Source organism: Artemia sp. Qi Xiang Cuo, chromosome 15 (genome assembly GCF_049724085.1).
Source record: "Artemia sp. Qi Xiang Cuo chromosome 15, ASM4972408v1, whole genome shotgun sequence".
NCBI classification, from domain to species: Eukaryota; Metazoa; Arthropoda; class Branchiopoda; order Anostraca; family Artemiidae; genus Artemia; species Artemia sp. Qi Xiang Cuo.
The window spans coordinates 22,341,984-22,362,638 of record NC_142808.1 but is presented as its reverse complement, the minus strand read 5'-3'; the positions used below and the strand labels follow the sequence as shown (position 1 = coordinate 22,362,638).

At 33.8% G+C, this 20,655-nt stretch overlaps 1 protein-coding gene across 1 annotated transcript in view; it reads right to left on the bottom strand.

The window, feature by feature from the left end:
• Positions 1–18,865, bottom strand: part of LOC148943453 (uncharacterized) — a 102,840-nt gene extending 83,975 nt beyond the window's left edge. Inside the window, exon 1 of the mRNA XM_089101738.1 lies at positions 18,690–18,865. Coding sequence (XP_088957864.1) covers positions 18,690–18,768 — 79 coding nt within the window. The 5' untranslated portion in view covers positions 18,769–18,865. The remainder of the gene's footprint in view (positions 1–18,689) is intronic.
• Positions 18,866–20,655: the final 1,790 nt, after the last annotated feature.

Below are 20,655 nucleotides of genomic sequence, written 5' to 3'. Positions count from 1 at the left end.
TTTAGAATTTTAACTTAGAGTCTTAGCTTAGAGTTTTTGTTAGATTTATAGTTTAGTTTAGTTGTAGTTAAGAGTTTAGAGTTTTTAGATTAGAGTCTTAGCTTAGAGTTTTTTTTGAAGCTCTAGTTTAGTTTAGTTTTAATTAAGAGTTTATAGTTTTAGCTTAGAGTCATAGCTTAGAGTTTTTGTTAGAGTTCTAGTTTAGTTTATTTTTATTTAAGATCTTATAGTTTTATCTTATAGTCTTAGCTTAGAGTTATTGTTGAAGTTCTAGTTTAGTTTAGTTAAGAGTTTAGAGTTCTACCTTAGAGTCTTAGCTTAGAGTTGTACTTAGAGTTGAAGTTTAGTTTAGTTATAGTTAAGAGTTTTGATTCATAGCTTAGAGTCTAGGATTAGATTTTTAGTTAGAGTTCTGTGTTAGTTTAATTTTAGCTTAGAGTCTCAAGTAGTAACTTAGAGTCATGGATTGGAGTTTTAGTTAGGGTTGAAGTTATAGTTTAGTTTTAATTAAAAGTTTTTAGTTTTACATTAAAGTCTTAGATTAGAGTTTTTGTTAGGGTTGAAGTTTCGTTTAGTTTAGTTATAGTTAAGAGTTTATAGTTTTAGCTTAGAGTCTTAGCTTAGAGTTTTAGTTAGAGTTATTGTTTAGTTTAGTTTTAGTTAAGAGTTATAGCTTAGAGGTTTAGCCTAGAATATTAGCCTAGAGATTTAGTTTTAGCTTAGAGTCTTAGCTTAGAGTTTTTGCTAGAGTTCTAGTTTATTTTAGTTTTAGTTAAGAGGCTTTTAGTTAATTAGGTTAGCTTATCATGAGCTCTCATGATAAGCTAACCTAATCTAACCAAACTTAAACGTGGAGAAACCTAACCTCAAACCTAACCTAACCTAATCTAACCTATGGTTTTGGTATTTCTATGCAATATTGTGGAATTTTGTGGTTATGCTAGTTTAGACTAAACTTCATCTCTAACTAAATCTCTAAGCTAATATTCTAGGTTAAACCTCTAAGCTCTAACTCTTAACTAAAACTAAACTAAACAATAACTCTAACTAAAACTCTAAGCTAAGACTCTAAGGTAGAACTCTGAACTCTTATCTGTAACTAAACTAAACGAAATTTCAACCCTAACTAAAACTCGAATCTAAGACTTTAAGGTAAAACTCAAAACTCTTAACTAAAACTAAACTAAACTAGAACTCTAAATAAAACTCTAAGCTAAGACTTTAAGGTAAAACTCTAAACTCTTAACTATAACTAAACTAAGCTAGAACTCTAACTAAAACTCTAAGCTAAGACTTTAAGCTAAAACTCTAAACCCTTAACTATAACTAAACTAAGCTTCAACTCTAAGTAAAACTCTAAGCTAAGACTCTAAGGTAGAAATATAAACTCTTAACTAAACTAAACTAGAACTTCAACAAAAACTCTAAGCTAATACTATAATATAAAACTCTAAACTCTTAAATAAAACTAAACTAAAATATAACACTAAGTAAAAATCTAATATAATACTCTAAGATAAAAAATCTAAATTATTAAATATGACTAAACTAAACTTCAACTTCAACGAAAACTCTAAGCTATGACTCTATGATAAAACTCTAAACTCTTAACTAAACTAAACTAGAACTCTAACAAAAACTCTAAACTACGACTCTAAGCTAAAAATCTCTAAATTCTTAACTATAACTAAACTAAAACTAAACTAGAACTCTAACTAAAACTCTAAGCTATGACTCTAAGGTTAAACACCAAACTCTTAACTAAAACTAAACTAAACTAGAAATCTAATTAAAAGTCTAAGCTAAGACTCTAAGCTAAAAAACTCTAAACTCTTAACTAAAACTAAACTAAACTAAAACTCTAAGCTAAGTCTCGAAGGTAAAACTCCAAACGCTTAACTATATCTAAACTAAACTAGAACTCTAAAAAACTCTAACCTAAGATTCTAAGCTAAAACTCTAAACTCTTAACTATTACTAAACTAAATTTCAACTCTAACAAAAACTCTAAGCTAAAATTCCAAACTATTAACTAAAACTAAATTAGAACTTCAACAAAAACTCTAAGCTAAGACTCTAAGCCAAAAACTCTAAACTCTTAACTAAAACTAAAATAAACTAGAACTCTAACAAAAACTCTAATCTAAGACTCTAAGATAAAACTATAAAATATTAAATATAAATAAACTAAAATTCAACTTTAAAATTAACTCTAAGCTAAGACTATAAGGTAAAACACTAAACTCTTAAATAAAAGTAAAATAAACTAGAACTCTAACTGAAACTCAAAGGTAAAACATTAAATTCTTAAATAAAACTAAACTAAACTAGAGCTCTAACAAAAACTCTAAGCTAGGACTCTATGGTAAAACCCTAAACTCTTAACTAAACTAAAATAGATCTCTATTAAAAACTCTAATCTAAGACTCTAAGCTAATATTACAAACTCTTAATTAAAACTAAACTAAACTAGAAATATAATTAAAACTCAAATTATAATATAAAGATATAAACTAAAATATAAATTCAAAAAAAAACTCTAAAATAATAATCAAATATAAAAACTCTAAAATCTTAACTAAAACTAAACTAAACTAGAACTCTAAAAAAAACTCTAAGATAAGACTCTAAGCTAAAAACTCTAAACTTTTACCTAAAACTAAAATAAACTAAAACTCTAAGCTAAGTCTCTAAGGTAAAACACAAAACTCTTAACTATAACTAAAATAAACTAGAACTCTAACAAAAACTCTAAGCTAAGACTCTAAGCTAAAAACTCTTAACTAAAACTAAAATAAACTAGAACTCTAACACAAACTATAAGCTAAGACTCTAAACTCTTAACTAGAAATAAACTAAACTAGAACTCTAACAGAAACTCTAAGCTAAGACTCTAAGCTAAAAACTCGAGGCTCTTAACTATAACTAAACTAGAACTCTAACACAGACTATAAGCTAAGACTCTAGGCTAAAACTCTAAACTCCTAACAAAAAATAAACTGAACTAGAACTCTAACTAAAACTCTAAGCTATGACTCTAAGGTAAAACTCTAAACTCTTAACTATAACTTTACTAAACTATAACTTTAACTAAAACTCTAAGCAATGACTATAATCTAAAAATGTAATTTCTTAACTAAAACTAAACTAAACTAGAACTCTAACTAAAACTCTAAGCTAAGACTCTAAGGTAAAACACCAAACTCTCAACTAAAACTAAAGTAAATCAGAACTCTAAAAAAAACTCTAAGGTAAGACTCTAAGCTAAAACTCGAAACTCTTCACTAAAACTTAACTAAACTACAACTTTAAGTAAAACTCTAAGATATGACTCTAAGCTAAAACTCTAAATTCTTAACTTTAACTAAACTAAACTTCAACTCTAACTAGAACTCTAAGCTATGACTCTATGGTAAAACTCTATACTCTTAACTAAAACTAAACTAAACTAGAACTCTAACTAAAACTCTAAGCTAAGACTCTAAGCTAAAAACTCTAAACTCTTAACTAAAACTAAACTAAACTAGAACTCTAATCAACACTCTAATCTAATAATCTAAGATAAAAACACTAAACTCTCAACTAAAACTAAACTAAACTAAAACTCTCAGCTAAGACTCTAAGCTAAAACTCAAAACTCTTAACTATTACTAAACTAAACTTCAACTTTAACAAAAACTCTAAGCTAAGACTCTAAGCAAAATCTCTAAACTCGTAACTATAACTAAACTAAACTAGAACTTCAACAAAACTCAATGCTAAGACTCTAAGCTAAAAACTTTAAATTCTTAACTAAAACTAAACTAAACTATAACTCTAACAAAAACTCTAAGCTAAGACTCTAAGCTAAAACTCTAAACTCTTAACTATTACTAAACTAAACTTCAACTTTAACAAAAACTCTAAGCTAAGACTCTAAGCTAAAACTCTAAACTATTAACTAAAACTAAACTAAACTAGAACTTCAACAAAATCTCTAAGCTAAGACTCTAAGCTAAAAACTCTAAACTCTTAACTAAAAACTAAAATAAACTAGAACTCTAACAAAAACTCTAAGCTAAGACTCTAAGCTAAAATTCTAAACTATTAACTAAAACTAAACTAAACTAGAACTCTAACTAAAACTCTAAGCTATGACTCTAAGGTAAAACACCAAACTCTTAACTAAAACTAAACAAACTAGAACTCTAACAAAAACTCTAAGCTAAGACTCTAAGCTAAAAAACTCTAAACTCTTAACTAAAACTAAACTAAAATATAACTCTAAGCTAAGTCTGTAAGTTAAAAATCCAAACTCTTAACTATAACTAAACAAAACTAGAACTCTAACAAAAACTCTAAGCTAAGACTCTAAGCTAAAACTCTAAACTCTTAACTATTACTAAACTAAACTTCAAGTCTAAAAAAAACTCTAAGCTAAGACTCTAAGCTAAAACTCTAAACTATTAACTAAAACTAAACTAAACTAGAACTTCAACAAAAACTCTAAGCGAAGACTCTAAGCTAAAATTCTAAACTCTTAACTAAAACTAAACTAAACTAGAACTCTAACTAAGACTCTAAGCAAAGACTCTAAGGTAAAACACCAAACTCTTAACTAAAATTAAACTAAACTAGAACTCTAACTGAAACTCAAAGGTAAAACATCAAACTCTTAACTAAAATTAAACTAAACTAGAAATCTATCAAAAAAACTCTAAGTTAAGTCTCTAAGATAAAACTCGAAACTCCTAACTAAAACTTAGCCAAACTAAAACTTTAAGTAAAACTCTAAGGTATGACTCTAAGCTAAAACTCTAAATTCTTAACTGTAACTAAACTAAACTTCAACTCTAACTAAAACTCTAAGCTAAGACTAAAACTTAAAACTATAAACTCTTAACTAAAACTAAATTAAACTAGAACTCTAACAAAAAATCTAAGCTAAGACTCTAAGATAAACCTCGAAACTCTTAACTAGAACTGAACCAAACTATAACTTTAAGTAAAATTCTAAGATATGACTCTAAGATAAAACTCTAAATTCTTAACTGTAACTAAACTAAACTAGAACTCTAATTAAAACTCTAAGCTAAGACTCTAAGCTAAAAACTCTAAACTCTTAACTAAAACTAAACTAAACTAGAACTCTAACAAAATTTTTAAGCTAAGACTCTAAGCTAAAAACTCTAAACTTTTAACTAAAACTAAACCAAACTAAAACTCTAAGCTAAGTCTCTAAGGTAAAACTTCAAACTCTTTCCTATAACTAAGTTGTGGTCGAAAAGGATGGGTACTTCAGCTTGTAAAATGGGTTTAGGAGGGACATTAAGAAAAGAACTTGTCCTGAAATGCCTTTTGAAAAGTATTGCTTGGTGTTGGGCATTCAAAAAGCTGTAAAGTAAAGTTGTGGGTGAAAAGGATGGGTACTTCAATTTGTAAAATGGGTTTAGGATGGACATTATGAAAAGAACTTGTTGTGAAATGCCCTTTGAAAAGTATTGCCTGATGTTGGGGCATTCAAAAAGCTGTAAAGTAAAGTTGTGGGTGAAAAGGATGGGTACTTCAACTTGTAAAATGGGTTTAGGAGGAGCATTAAGAAAAGAACTTGTTCTGAATTGTCTTTTTAAAATTATTTCTTGGTGTTGTTCATTCAAAAAGCTGTATAGTAAAGTTGTGGGTGAAAAGGATGGGAACTTCAACTTGTAAAATGGGTTTAGGAGGGACATTAAGAAAAGAACTTGTTGTGAATTGCATTTGAAAAGTATTGCTTGATGTTGGAGCATTCAAAAAGCTGTTTAGTAAAGTTGTGGGTGTAAAGGATGGGTACTTCAACTTGTAAAATGGGTTTAGGAGGGACATTAAGAAATGAAGTTGTTCTGAAATGCCTTTGAAAAGTATTGCTGGGTGTTGCAGCATTTAAGAAGCAGTATAGTAAAGTTGTGGGTGAAAAGGATGGGTACTTCAATTTTTAAAATGGGTTTAGGACGGTCACTAAGAAAAGAACTTGTTCTGAAATGCCTTTGAAAAGTATTACTTGGTGTTGGTCATTCAAAAAGCTGTAAAGTAAAGTTGTGGGTGTAAAGGATGGGTACTTCAATTTGTAAAATGGGTTTAGGAGGGACATTATGAAAAGAACTTGTTCTGAAATGCCTTTTGAAAAGTATTGCCTGGTGTTGGGGCATTCAAAAAGCTGTAAAGTAAAGTTGTGTGTGAAAAGGATGGGTACTTCAATTTGTAAAATGGGTTTAGGATGGACATTACGAAAAGAACTTGTTCTGAAATGCCTTTTGAAAAGTATTGTCTGGTGTTGGGGCATTCAAAAAGCTGTAAAGTAAAGTTGTGGCTGAAAAGGATGGGAACTTCAACTTGTAAAATCGGTTTAGGAAGGACATTAAGAAAATAACTTGTTCGGAAATGCCCTTTGAAAAGTATTGCTTGGTGTTGGAGCATTCAAAAGGCTGTAAAGTAAAGTTGTGAGTGAAAAGAATGGCAACTTCAACTTGTAAACGAGGTTTAGGAAGGACATTATGAAAATAACTTGTTCTGAAAATATATAATAAAACCATAAATAATTATTAAACAATCGTGGCTCAAGGGGCTCTTTTGAGTTCCGAGGGACCTTTTTAGGACCGGGGGCTTCCTTAGGGGTTGGGATGGGGGGATCGGAGCTCTTTGGGGTGGGGGTAGAGGAACTCACGACACTGTTCAAATGGAACTTATTTATTATAACGACCTCAGAGTTTCACTCTCAAATCCTCTTCTTAAACCTCTTCTAAAATCATCTCCTAAAATGTCTCTAACTATTTTGCCGAAATAATTCCCTAAAATGTCTAAAACGGTTTCGCCCAAATAACCCCTAAACGTAATTTCTGCGTGTTCCTTTTGTTTTTGGCATCCCTGCACTATCACATTTCAAATTAATAAGAAGTCCTTTCGTGAATCAATAATTCCCTTTAGAAACAACAAATTAATTCCTCTTTCTTGAAAAATCAATCAACCATGACATCATCTGTCAGACATTAAAAAAATTCACCCCGGAAACAATTCTACTCGTCGAACTCCAAAGATATTAATAAACTCTACCCTGGTAACGATTCTCTTGGAAATACATCAAAGACATTAATATACTTCACCCATTCCTTTTTCATGACAAATCAATCAATCTTGACATCACCTGTCAGACATTAATCAATAATCCAGAAAACATCCATCAAAGTGAGAAAGTTCCTGTTTTTTCATTCTCACTGACAAAAACCATAAAACAGACATGAATTACTGTTGACTGATTAACCACGTGTTCTCCCAAGGAACTCTATGCCCATATATGGAGTCCTGTTGGCATTGAACTAAATTGTAGATGGCAGCAGAGGTGCCCGTCACGAGCTCATGAGGCCTTTCTACTCTTATTATTCTAATTAAACTGTCTTTGTGATTCAGGAGTTATTGTTAACTCTTAAAAATCAAACTTTAGCGTAAAGATCGAGGCATTGAGGAAAGGACGACCCCCTCATGCACGTAATATTTTCTGTTCGTTTTAAGTTTTAATCTTGCTCCTTATTATCAGATGAAAGAACTTGTTTTTTTTATTTAATCTTATATAAGAGCTGCTTTGCAGAGCATGCAGTGAGTCTAGAGAACATCGGGTGTTTTTCATTTTAACTAGTGCTGGAAGTTGAGTTTCGTGTCCTGACATTGACTTTTCACTGTATGCACTGTTAGTATTCCACAATATGCCTTTCTCGTTAAAAAAATTGTCAGTTATATTAAAATTTCACTGGAAGTGACTTTGCAAGGAATGAGTTTGCAAAAAATTTTTATCTTTAGTTATATTATTCTCTTCAACATATTGAAAACATCCAATTAAATACGCGGTTTTAACTACATCAGTTCCTTCTTTAACTTGTAATTTAAATTTTGAATTTGAAGTGCGTATTCGAGAAACTAATTAATCGCCAAGATTGTCTCTGATGATCGTCTAATATATTTTCCCCCTGTAAGGACTATCCAGCAGCATCTATAAAATCTCGCCAATATTAGTTTAAGATGTTGAACTAGCTTTTGTTCAGCCTGGGCCAGTAAACCCTGTCAATCTCGAAAGGGCTAGAATATTTTGCGTGAATGCGTAGTTTTAATTCCATTTGATATTTTTTTCAATTATATATAGTATTTGCGCATCCCCTATGACTAGCCCGTGCCTCCCTAAGGAGGCGCGCCTCCCAGTTTGGAAAACGGTGCATTAGGCAATGCAAAAGCTAATATGGTAAACAGGCTTAAGTTTAATTGGGAAGTAAGGTTTTATCATTCTTTCCCGTGCCCCTGTTTTTTCCCTTGAATTCAAGGGATTGAAAAATAATATGGAATTTAATGAGTGTTTCTTCAATTAATTACCTGAGGGCTCATTTTGATGGAACCTAATCATTGAAGTGCCATATACAATCTGTTTGCAATATTTCATCTGGTAGCTTAGGTGTACTGAGAAAATTGAAGCACCGTCTTTTTCCCTATATTTCTCTTACTCCTTCTCTATTTTCACTTTATCTACCCATATGCTGTAAAAACAGTAGCGTTTCGCAGGGTGCGTTTTCTTCTCAGGGTTACCACCACGGTAAGTTCCTAAAGTGCTACAATTGCCCCAATTTGCGTGCTACGCAGCGATTTTCAGTGCTATAGTAAGAAAATTTACTGCAACAGTGCTAAAATATTGCTAAAATAGCCCTTTCGTACTATTTTAGCAACACTGAGCACGTACAGTGCTACATATAACAAAACAGTGCTAAAATAGCAATTTCGTGCTACATGTCTCAACCCTGTTTCTTCTGTTGTCCGGCCTGTAGGAGTTCTACAAATAATACTGTTCGATTAGGTATTGACCAATAGCCCTGGGATGTAGTACGGAACGCTTACGAGCGAGTAAGGACACTGCCAGCTTGTGAATTCAGAAAGCTATAAACACTTTTGTTTATTTTTGGTCTACACCACGGTGCAAAATTTGCATCCTTTGATAGTCTAGAAAATTTTATATCTTTGATCTACGATTATGAAACTCAATCCTCGAAAGAGATAAATACCCACTGGTTGTTTTTGAAAGGGTCAACGTTTTGCATCCCTTACAGGAGGATTAGGAGCTGAAACCATCTTGATCAGAATATACAAAATATTAGTGATATTTCTTTATTTAAGAGTATAATTACAGGCATGCTATTTAGTAAGTATGGTTTTCTTAGGAGGGGAAGGGGGAATAAATGGATAAATAAATAGTTGCGGCCTCTTGGGATATGAATAGGATAGCACAATCGTTGAAATTGTTTAGTTGTAAGGTTTGCAGTGCTTGTTATGAAACGTGTTGTGTACTCACCCCTTTTTCCTTTTTTAGTGTTACCTCCCCCCCACTCAGATTAGTTTTTACATCTCAAGGTGGCTGGTAAATTGTAGTTGCTGTTTGTTTGCTTTAACAGATTTATCTTTTTCTCTATTTTTTTTCGGTATGTTGAACGACTATAGACAGTCATATTCATAGTCTGTTCTCAATCTTTATGTAAGACTTTACAATTGACTTCTCAAATTCTCGAACAAAATTTTTATCAATCTTTGAGAAGAATCATAATACATTGTGTTCTAAATACTGAAATAATTGTTAGCCACTAACACGCATTGCAAATCAGCAATGTGACTACTATTCTTCAAAAAGACAAAATTTCTTTTGATAATATTCGTTTAATTAAAATCCAATATTAGTTGGAAATTATAGCCTATTTTCTAACTTAATTTCACATTGATTTATGATTCTTCTTCTCATTCAGGTTCGGTTCATTATCGACTTTCGCCGATTTTTCTGTCTAGACTCCGGTTTTTACAAGGGCAGTTGCAGAGACCGTTAGATAGCCACTAAAATAAAAGAAGGGAGAGATGAAACCGACATATTACATAAGCAAGTACGCAATGAGGAGGGGGGGGTCATAATTATTAGGAACCTAGTTCCGGTTCCCAATAATTATTGGGAACCTTTTTTTTTCAAAAAAAAAAAGTAAATGACACTGAACATCTTGGTTTCTATTCTGTTTCAACCAGATGATACCAGGGTTAAGTAGCCTTGGCAAGGTCAGCTTGAGACCCTCTCTCGTTCCCAAAGCATTAATCTTACAAAAAATACTAACTTGTTTGTTATTTAATAGCTAAAAACTGTTTTTCTTATTTGAGAAATTTCCAAAATTATTTGAAGTTAAAATACTGAGTACAGGGCTGACCAAACTAAAGTACAGGCGAAAAATTTACAATGTAGAATTCGTATAAACATTAATGTTATTTCAGACAGCCTACTAACCCATCTAGGGGGTGTTTATGTTAATGTATTGTTTACTTTTCTTTTTTCAGTTTTTATTTTCTTATGCTATTTTGTGCTGTTATGAAGAAGTTTATCCCTATTCTAATGTATAAAGTTTGCTATTATTTTCCACTGAAGATTATAAAATGTGTCTGTCACGAGACATGATAAGAAAAAAATCGACAAATTATAAATAATTAAAGACCGATAAGATAGTTCTTATCTTCTCAAGACTAATAATACGTTCTTAACATGATTCAATTTTCAAATGAGATGCATATAGTTTTTTTATTTTTGGTTAAGCTTATTTTAAAAGTGTGAATACCTCCAATTTCAAACAATTTTGAACCCAAAAATTTCCTTCAATCTTCCTACGTTTTCCAGTGTTAAATTTGCTCTGCAATCTAAAAGTTTCCTCACAATCCAGCAAAGCACAACTCAAAAACAGAATGAAAAACAAAGAAACTCAAAAACCACCACACATTCCATAATTAAATAACACCTTAAAATTCAGCGAAAGTGTGTTTTTTAAATGTAAGGACAAGAAGATTGGAATCTTAACAGATGAAAATCATTGGAGTTCCAATAAATTTAAAATTGAATACCTTATTAGAATTCCATCATTGTTGTTAAGTTTTCAATTTCTGAAAAACCAATATGTTGGATTTCCATAGCCTTATGCATGTTGTTTTTCAACTTGTTGAAAACGAACTAGTATGTTTTTTTCTGACACTATTGAATTTTCAAGTTGAGGAATAACAGATATGTTGTATTTTTCTCTATCTATTGCCACTTTCTCTCGTTTTTAGTCGTAAAGGAACTATTAATGAAATAAAAAATAGTTCCAACTGGAATCGAACCTTTAATCTATTGTGTGAAACATAAATGTTGTAATCTCTACCCTATAAAGGTAAAAATGAACTTGACAGAATAGACTCTATGGTCTGAAATGGCGGTGCTAATCTGTGTTTTGTGGCCCCTCCGCCAGGAAAAGAAATGCGAGGTTGGGAGCTAACCATTTTGCGTGTTTCCTGTTTACCTTCCCTAGATCTCTCCGGGAGTTCATTTAGAGCTGGGTCGACTCTGACTAAGCTCACACAGTCACGCAGTTGACCCCTGTCATAAACCAAATAATTAATTATTCTAAGAATCGAACCCCAGTCCCAATGGACATTAGATTGCAAGTTCAGCGCACTAACCACTCAGCTAGCACAGCAAAAACCCCTACCCCATAGAATTTTAGGAAGAGGTGTTATATAATATTTCGCTGTAAATTATACACGCACGGGAATACTGCCCCCTCACCGACATGTTAATTCAGAGAGAGAGGGTGGTCATTGAACCCTTGATTTAATTGTGCCGTTGAGGATACTCAAATCTATCCTAAACAGTTTATTTTATAAGAATTACAAAGAGACAGATGATAATACTCAGATACTAGCTGTTATTAGGTACTTCATAATTGCACATTAACTATCAGGAATGAGATGATCGGATATTTTATGTAAGCCTTATACCTCTTAACGGAGGCCCTCCTTGAGGAAGGGATGCCTTAAACCTCAAAAGTATATGAATAAGCCCAAGTTTTTCAACCCTTGTGTGAGCTCTTTCAGATAAATTTTGAAAAGATGGTGATCTGAGACCAACCCTCCTCTCATACATCCTTTTAAAGGGTAGTTTTCTTTACGAGTGGTTCACTAAGGTGTTGTTTTGCAGGTGTTGTTGAGGTGTTGTTAAACTTTGGCTTAAAATGGGGAGAGAAGGGAGGATAATACGAAAAGAAGCTCTCCTCACATTTGGGTCCAACCTAAATATAATACTGAAAACGGACATTAAAACAGTGAAAATAAGAAAAATTTATTTTGTGTATGATACCCCCTCCCCGTGCTGCTGAACCGCCTGCTTGTTAACCTAAATTTCAAAATACGTCATCCTGGATGTATTATTGGTTAGATTCTAGCAAAGACAACAACAAAAATTGCGAATTCTTGGCTGAACCTATGTGAGGTGACGACGCTGAGACTCTTCCAAAATCTATTTTATTTTAGTTATAAATTCATTTTATCCATGAGACTTTAAGTAAGTTTGTTTTCTTTTTATTTGTTTTATTTAGTTTGTTATCTCGCTGTTGTCGGCTGTTGCATATATAGCCGAAACATCCACTTAGGCTGCAAAACAGCCTTTGCAAATTTTCACATTATATTCTCTTGTTTTTCAGCAAAGACAGCAGTGAATGGTAGCCTCTTCATAAACAAAATAGTTTAATTTTTCTAGCTCGGTATTGTCACTCTTGTCTTTCATTATAAAAAAAAAAGTATTTTTTTTTGAAAAAAAAAGTTCTCTTTTTTATTTAATTAATCTAAAAGTCAATCCTCAATGCACCTACAGAATTTTAATCAGTGCGTTCCCAATACTGGTTTTTATAACCTTTGTTAGTACGAGTTTCTATTTTTATGAGGCATTTAATTGTTCGAAGAAATAATACTGCATTTTCTTAAAACGAGAATATTTTTTTACAAAATCAGTTTCTGAGTCTAATAATTTGAAAATCCCGTATCTCATTAGTAGTGCCTTCTGGGCGTCCTTATCCTGTATCACCTCTTTGCTAGTATTGCAACATGGCTTTGCACTAGTCGATAATCTTGGGGAAGGATAAATTTTACCAGGGAATATGAACGAATTTCCCAATATCCCTTCTATGTTCCGTAATCAATGTGTATCCACATGCAAGTACATAAAATCGATATATCTTGAAGGAATATAGGGCAAAAACTTGACTTAATAATAGTTCCTGTTACATTGCATGGCATGTTCGCTCTCTATAATAACACTAACACTGCTCCTTGAATTTTCACTTCCATTCAGTGGTAAATTTCATTGTGAACGGTTGAAACATAATGCCTCAGAATTGTTTTTTATCATAAAGTCTGATTGTAATTTTTTTGTTTCATTTTATAATTCCGAATCATTCAATTAAATTGATTTTAAACCCGTCGGTGATTTGTTTGAAAGATAAATTAAGGGATATATTTAAAGCTTAGGTTTTTCATAGAAGTGTTTCATGTTATCCATCAAAAACTACTAGCCTGAGAAAATTTGCCTGGTTTTCAAAAAAGGAGGGAAATACCCCCAAATGGCCGGCAGTCTTAATAGAAATCACACCATCAGATTTACCAGATTAGAAAACACTAACGTGATGTCTCAAGCTGCTATCTACAAGAATGTGAAACTTTAATTTTTATTTTTAATCAGAAATAAGATCACGAATGCGTGTTCATTTGTTTTTTGTTTCTCTGAGGGGTGATTATACCGAACCAATGGTCCTAGAAGGCTCATTCGACCGGATATCAAGAGCTCAAGTGCTCTTTTAAGTGACCAAAAAACTGGAGGGTAGATATGTTGTTCAACATAGTTGAAAGTTCCAATAACTATGTCCTTAGAGATGGCATGACCACCCACAGTCCCTGGGGAAAGGGCTGTAAGTTTTGCAATTTGACCGTTTTTCATATATTGTATTTGTTATTGGGAAATATGCGGATTTCTGGAGGGATTTTCCACGGGACGGGGGATTTTCCATGATGATAATTTTCTGTGGAGAGGAAAGTTGAAAGAGGTGAATTTTCCAGGGATATTTTTATGTACAGGGTGAATGGGAAAAATTCATTTCCTGGCGTGATTTGAAAAACAGTCAGAAATTAAATAAAAAAAAGAAATCCTTTCAACTTAAAGTACGGAGCAGCATTGAAACTTAAACCGTACAAAAATTTATACGAGAGGTCTTCCTGTTACTCAGTCCTTGCTGTTTACGCTAAAATTCGACTTTTTCTTACTATTCTCTAAGAAAGATTGTTCAAACACAAGGGCCGTTGAATTTGAATGAGAAATACTTTTTAGCGAACTTTAAGACTTTAGCATAAAGAACGAGGGTTGAGGAAGAGATAGCCCCCCTCATACGCGGAATAATATCTGTTCGTCTGAATTTTTAATGTTGCTGCTTACTTTCAGTTGAAAAAAAAATTCTTTTTTATTCAATAAGATATAAGGACGCGATTCTTACCATCTATCGACCGTCTTATCATTCAAAAGGTTAGTTAATTAGTAAAAAGTTTCACAAAACGTCTTTTGAGTTACTACAGTCAAGGTAAAAGTTAAATTTAACACAATGACCGGAATATTATATATTTATTAGTCAAACGCCTTTTCATGGTAGTTGGTTTGAAAAGTACTTCCGCTTCACATGTCCGGTGTAACTGGCTTTTAGAAATTTTCCTTGAATAATTGGAAACACCTTAATCCTTTTGTTTTTATTGGTAACTTAGCCTAAGAAATCACTTAGTTTTGGTACTGTTCTATTAGCTCGAAGCCACGCGACATATTGTATAGGGAAGATGCTAAGCAAACTAGTCAAACAGGTTCTTTTAACGAATAAATCCTATGCCGAGGATTGCAAACAGTGATTTCTCACTGCGTTGAATAAAATTTAAACTTCTGTTTTTTGGTGTTTAGGGGGAAACTTTAGGTTTTTGGGGTTTAGGAGGGAAAAGGTACCTAGGTTAGATCAAGTTACGTATTTAATATATGATGTGCTTTACCCCCCCCCCCCTAATGCGCAAATATATAGCAAAATTTGTTTCTAAACTATTATATTTTCATCCTATTTTGTTTTATTTCATTAGCATTAACCAAACTTCACTTCTTGCGTGGGTTCCAGCTAATTGACAAGTACCAAAAGTTGTACAAAATAACATAGAAACGAATGCAGTGGCGTCAATTGTAGGAAGGAGCTGTGCCCCTTGAATTTTTATCACCTTAAATTTTGAAAAATACTTTATTTGGAACATTTTAATTGAAAATGCTTTAAGTTATTGAATTGAAATTTTGAATTATTGAAAACGCATATTGAATTATGCGAACGTTTTAACAGTCCGTGACAAAAATATCAGCGAAACGAAAGAATTTTTTTCGGTTGTTAGAACAGGCTGGAAAAATAACGTAAAGCCGGCAAAGTCATTTAAACTAAGAATGAAGCAGGGTGAAAAGCTAATGCTAGTTAAAAAGAACATCTGTCACTTCATCACTTCTGGCATCACATCACTTCTGAAGCTAGCCATCACTTATGGCTAGCTTCACTAGCCAGAGAAACATTACTAATAAAGATGGTTGGTTTACTAGAGTAAAGATGGAAAAACTAGAATGAACATGACACCAGTTCGCATATCAAAGAACAAGCGAAAAACATTTGGTTCGATCCCTTTTTTAGGGCTATTGTAAAAGAAAGGATGAGATAGCTAGGGAATGTTTTACAAATGAAGGGTTAAAGATTGCCAAAAATTGTACAATTTTGCTCCTTCTGGAGGAAAGCAAAACCTCACGAAAGTTGGTAAAGAGTAAAGATTGAAACAAATTAGAGCGGAGTGTCCGCCGTAGTGTTCTCCCCTAGCAGCTTGTGCTGAAATTAGTTGTTAGCGTAACATACCTATTATTATAATATTGGCTGCATAAAATTCCTTATTAATCTCTTTAGAGGACTACCCTTGTTTTCCAGAATTTTCCTGGGAAAGTATTGTACATATGAATTTGGGTGTTTTTTCTTAAAACAAATCAGCTCTCGGGACACACCGGAAAAAATCCTTAATTCCTGAGAAATTTTGGTATGGTGCACCTGTAAAAGAATTCAAGCGACTTTATAAAAATGCCGAACACTTTGGTGTCGATTAATTTTTCAAAGTCTTGGGGAGGAGGAATTATTTTTCGTACTGGAAATACTAAAAAAGAGATTTTTCAATAAAGATACCCCCGAAAAATATTTCCAAAATCTAGAGGAAGGGGGAATTCTAGGGAGCACAATAGCCCCTAGATTTGCATGGTGGCATTACAAAGCACCGACTGCATTGCGCAGTCAAACAGTTCGTGGTGACGACCTGTATAGTAAGAGCGACTCGTTTCAATAGTAAACGAAACTAAAAAAAACCGGAATTTTCATACCAACTGATCAAAAGAATTGGATTATTATGCTGATGTAAGTTTCATAAAATTTAGTAATAGGCTACCCATCAAAAGTTATGAGCCTGATAAAATTTGCCTTATTTTTGAAAATAGGGAAAACACCCCTTAAAAGTCATAGAATCTAAATGAAAATCACACCATCAGATTCAGCGTATCAGAGAACCTTACTGTAGAGGTTTCACGCTCTTATCTGCAATTAAATAAAAAAAAAAAACAAGTTTTTAAAACTGAAAGTAAGGAGCGACATTAAAACTTAAAAGGAACAGAAATTATTCCGTATATGAAAGGGGCTGTCCCCTCCTCAACGCCTCACTCTTTACGCTAAAGTTTGACTCTGTCTCACAACTTTATCTTTTTAAACAATAAAAAACTTTAGCGTAAAGAGCGAGGCGTTGAGGAGGGGACAGCCCCTTTCATGTATGGAACAATTTCTGTTCATTTTAAGTTTTAATGTCGCTCCTTACTTTCAGTTTAAAAAACTTGTTTTTTTATTTAATTTCTGATCGTTTTTTAGTTAATGCAGCTTTTATTTTGGCTTTTATTTTAAATCCGGCGCCCCCTTCATAGCAATGTCCCTTCCCCCATGAAAACTTCCTTCATGAAAAGATCCTCCCATATAACCTCCGACCCATCCCCATCCTCCACTAACAGAAAAAATTCCCCCTGAAAACGTCTGTATACTTCCCAATAACCAATACTATATGTTAACATTGGGTAAAGTTCATAACTTTCAGCCCTCCCCCTGGGGGATTTGAGGGATTAAGTCATCCTAAGAGACATATTTACAATATTTTCGACCATGCTGAAAAAAATGGCTATCTCAAAATTTTGATCGGGTGACTTTGGGAAAAAAGTGAGCATGGGAGGGGGCCTAGTTGCCCTCCATTTTTTTTTGGTCACTTAAAAAGGGCACTAGAACTTTTAATTTCCGTTCCAATGATCCCTCCCACGATATTCTAGGACCACTGGGCCGATACGATCACCCCTGGGGAAAAAAAAACAAATAAACACGCATCCGTGATCTTTCTTCAGGCAAAAAATGCAAAATTCCACATTTTTGTAGATGGGAGCTTGAAACCTCTACAGTAGGGTTCTCTGATACGCTGAATATGATGGTGTGATTTTCATTAAGGTTCTGTAGCTTTTGGGGGGTCTTTCCCCCTTTTTTCGAAAATCAGCCAAATTTTCTCAGGCGCGTAACTTTTGATGGGTAAGACTGAACTTGATGAAACTTATATATTTGAAAACAAAATTAAAATCTGATTCTCTTGATGTATCTATTGGTATCAAAATTCCGTTTTTTAGAGTTTCGGTTACCATTGAGCAGGGTTGCTCCTTACTTACTGTTCGTTACCACGAACTGTTTGAAAACGTGGAATTTTGTATTTTTTGTCAGAAGAAAGATCACGGGTGCGTGTTTATTTGTTTCTTTTTACCAAGGTCTTTTTACCAAGGAGTGCTACCGGGGTACAAGGTAGGAAGAGGCAAGCTTGCTGCAACAAGGCCTACCGGAATAACGAACGTCAAGCAATGCTAGTGCATCATTGTCGCCAGCACTTACTATGAGTAATATCCACTATATACTTCGCCTAATTTCAGCAAGGAATCAGGGCCCTACCCAGGATTTTTGTTCAAGGAGGGGGGTATTCTTTCCGGGGTGGGGGAGGTTTACATAAAAAACTTAAAAACTCTATCAAAAATTTGTTTCTAAGCATTTTATTACGTTTTTACGAATGGATAAACATTCAAATCCCCTAGTTCCTCCCCTGAAGATGGCTCTTAGGAGAATATCCCTGTTATATTCTTCCTATTAGTATTATATCTCAATAAATGTTATGCCCCAGATGGTTTATTTCGTGATGAATCGATTTGTTAAGTTCAATAGTCTATTTCATTAGTTCATCAGATTCTTTACGTATGAAATTAAAAGGGGTAATGAATGAGTAGTTTTAGCATCGTATAGTATATTTTTGACATCATGTTTCTTTAACTTTTAATTCATTTAGCCTCAAGTGTCATCAATGATGACTCATAATCTGGTGACAAGTAAGGTCAAAACTATTTATAGTTTTATGGCACCTTGAAGGCACCCTATGGCACCTTGAAGATAGTTTTTGCTCCCCAATGGAAATTTAATTACTTTAACTCTTCCTTTCAGTGAACGATTGAAGCGATACCAACTTGACAACCTGGTAAAACCAAACCATAACAAAGTTGGAGTATACAGTTATGGCAAACTACAACCACGGAAAATTGGCCCTGCCTAAATGGTACCCAGATAGCGAAACCAATGGGAAATCAAATTTGTCTATACCACCCAAACACAATGATTTTTCACGTTTTTCACCCTCTAGCTTTTAATTACTGCTGGCAATCCTACCTTTATGATTGTTTCCCGCACCTTCTAATCCTTGATTCTCCATTTTATCTCCAATTTCCGTTTTATTTTCAATCTCCATTTTAACAAACAGAGTTAAAGTAAAATAATATGAGCAGAGATTGTAAATATTAGTAGCTACGCTTTTGGCGAGGCTAGCCTCTATGGAGACTGAGACCGAGTCGATAGAAATGTAAAGCATGCGCCGCCGCGGCCTCGAGTGTAACTTTGTTCTTTGAGATAGCAAAATATTGAAAAAAAGGTGCGAATCTTTATTTGTGAAGTAGGTGGGCGAAATTGGTTTTCTTGAAACCATATATGAATAAAAACATGTTTTTTTTTGCATTTACAATGATTTGGTTTGTCATTACTGATTGTTATTTTTGAAAATGATTTTACGGCTTATCTACCCACTTAACTAAGAAAAATACTATGAAAATAATCTAACAATTTTTTTTATTAGACATGATACTGACAAATCAGGAGTGATAGATTATTTGACGTTCCCATGATTAATTGCTTAGCCGTATTTTCCCAACAAGATTTATATACCACGCGCCACGTAAACCCGCCCTCCCCCTAAATCCAAGTGTATTGCGATTTTCCTTCCAATATCAAATATATTTCATATAGTTTGTGAATTATTTGCAATCCTCTTCAAACAAATTCCACCACAAGTTCCTAACATAAGCATTGGAGCCGTTCAAGGGGGGAAGGGAGACATCACGAATGGGATGATCTCCACTTTGGTTAAATTTTTCACTTTGATCTGGCTTTTTTTGCTTAAAGCTAATCCACCAGGTAAGTGCATTAGTTGAAAGAATTTTACAGGACCAGTAAATACAGTAAGGGAATGCTTCTATGTCATGTCTGTCTCATTATGTACAGTACGGTAAGGATTCTAAGTCATGTCAGTAGCAGTAATTACAGTAAGGGCTGGCTTATAAGTCATGTCAGTCGCAGTCAATAATTACTGGCAGGATGCTATGTCGGGTCTGTCGCAGTAATTACAGTAATGTAAGGCTTCTATGTCATGTCAGTCGCAGTAAATACAGTCATGGCAGGCTTCTATGTCATGTCAGTCGCAGTAAATACAGTCATGGCAGGCTTCTATGTCATGTCAGTCGCAGTAAATACAGTCATGGCAGGCTTCTATGTCATGTCAGTCGAAGTAAATACAGTCATGGCAGGCTTCTATGTCATGTCAGTCGCAGTAAAAACAGTCCGGGCAGGCTTCTATGTCAGGTCAGTCGCAGTAAATACAGTCATGGAAGGCTTCTATGTCATTTCAGTCGCAGTAACTACTGTCAGGGCAGGCTTCTATGTCATGTCAGTCGCAGTATATACAGTCTTGGCAGGCTTCTATGTCATGTCAGTCGCAGTAAATACAGTCATGGCAGGCTTCTATGTCATGTCAGTCGCAGTAAATTCAGTCATGGCAGGATTCTATGTCATGTCAGTCGCAGTAAATACAGTCAGGTCAGGATTCTATGTCATGTCTGTCGCAGTAAATACAGTCATGGCAGGCTTCTATGTCATGTCAGTCGCAGTAAATACAGTCAGGGCAGGCTTCTATGACATGTCAGTCGCAGTAAATACAGTCAGGGAAGGCTTCTATGTCATGTCAGTCGCAGTAAATAAGTCATGGCAGGCTTCTATGTCATGTCAGTCGCAGTAAATACAGTCATGGCAGGCTTCTATGTCATGTCAGTCGCAGTAAATACAGTCATGGCAGGCTTCTATGTCGTGTCAGTCGCAGTAAATACAGTCATGGCAGTCACTTTCGGCTTCTATGGGTCTTTATTGCAGGTCATCGGAGACTTGGGGTCAAGTTGTATTTTTTAAGGGGGGTTTAAATGAAAAGGAAATAGAGTTACTAGTTGAAATGAGGGCTGATAGTTCATCACTGGGCCAAAGAAGAGTGTTTATTGGGAGGGAAAGGTCAAAGGATGGTCCTTGCTTTTGCCCT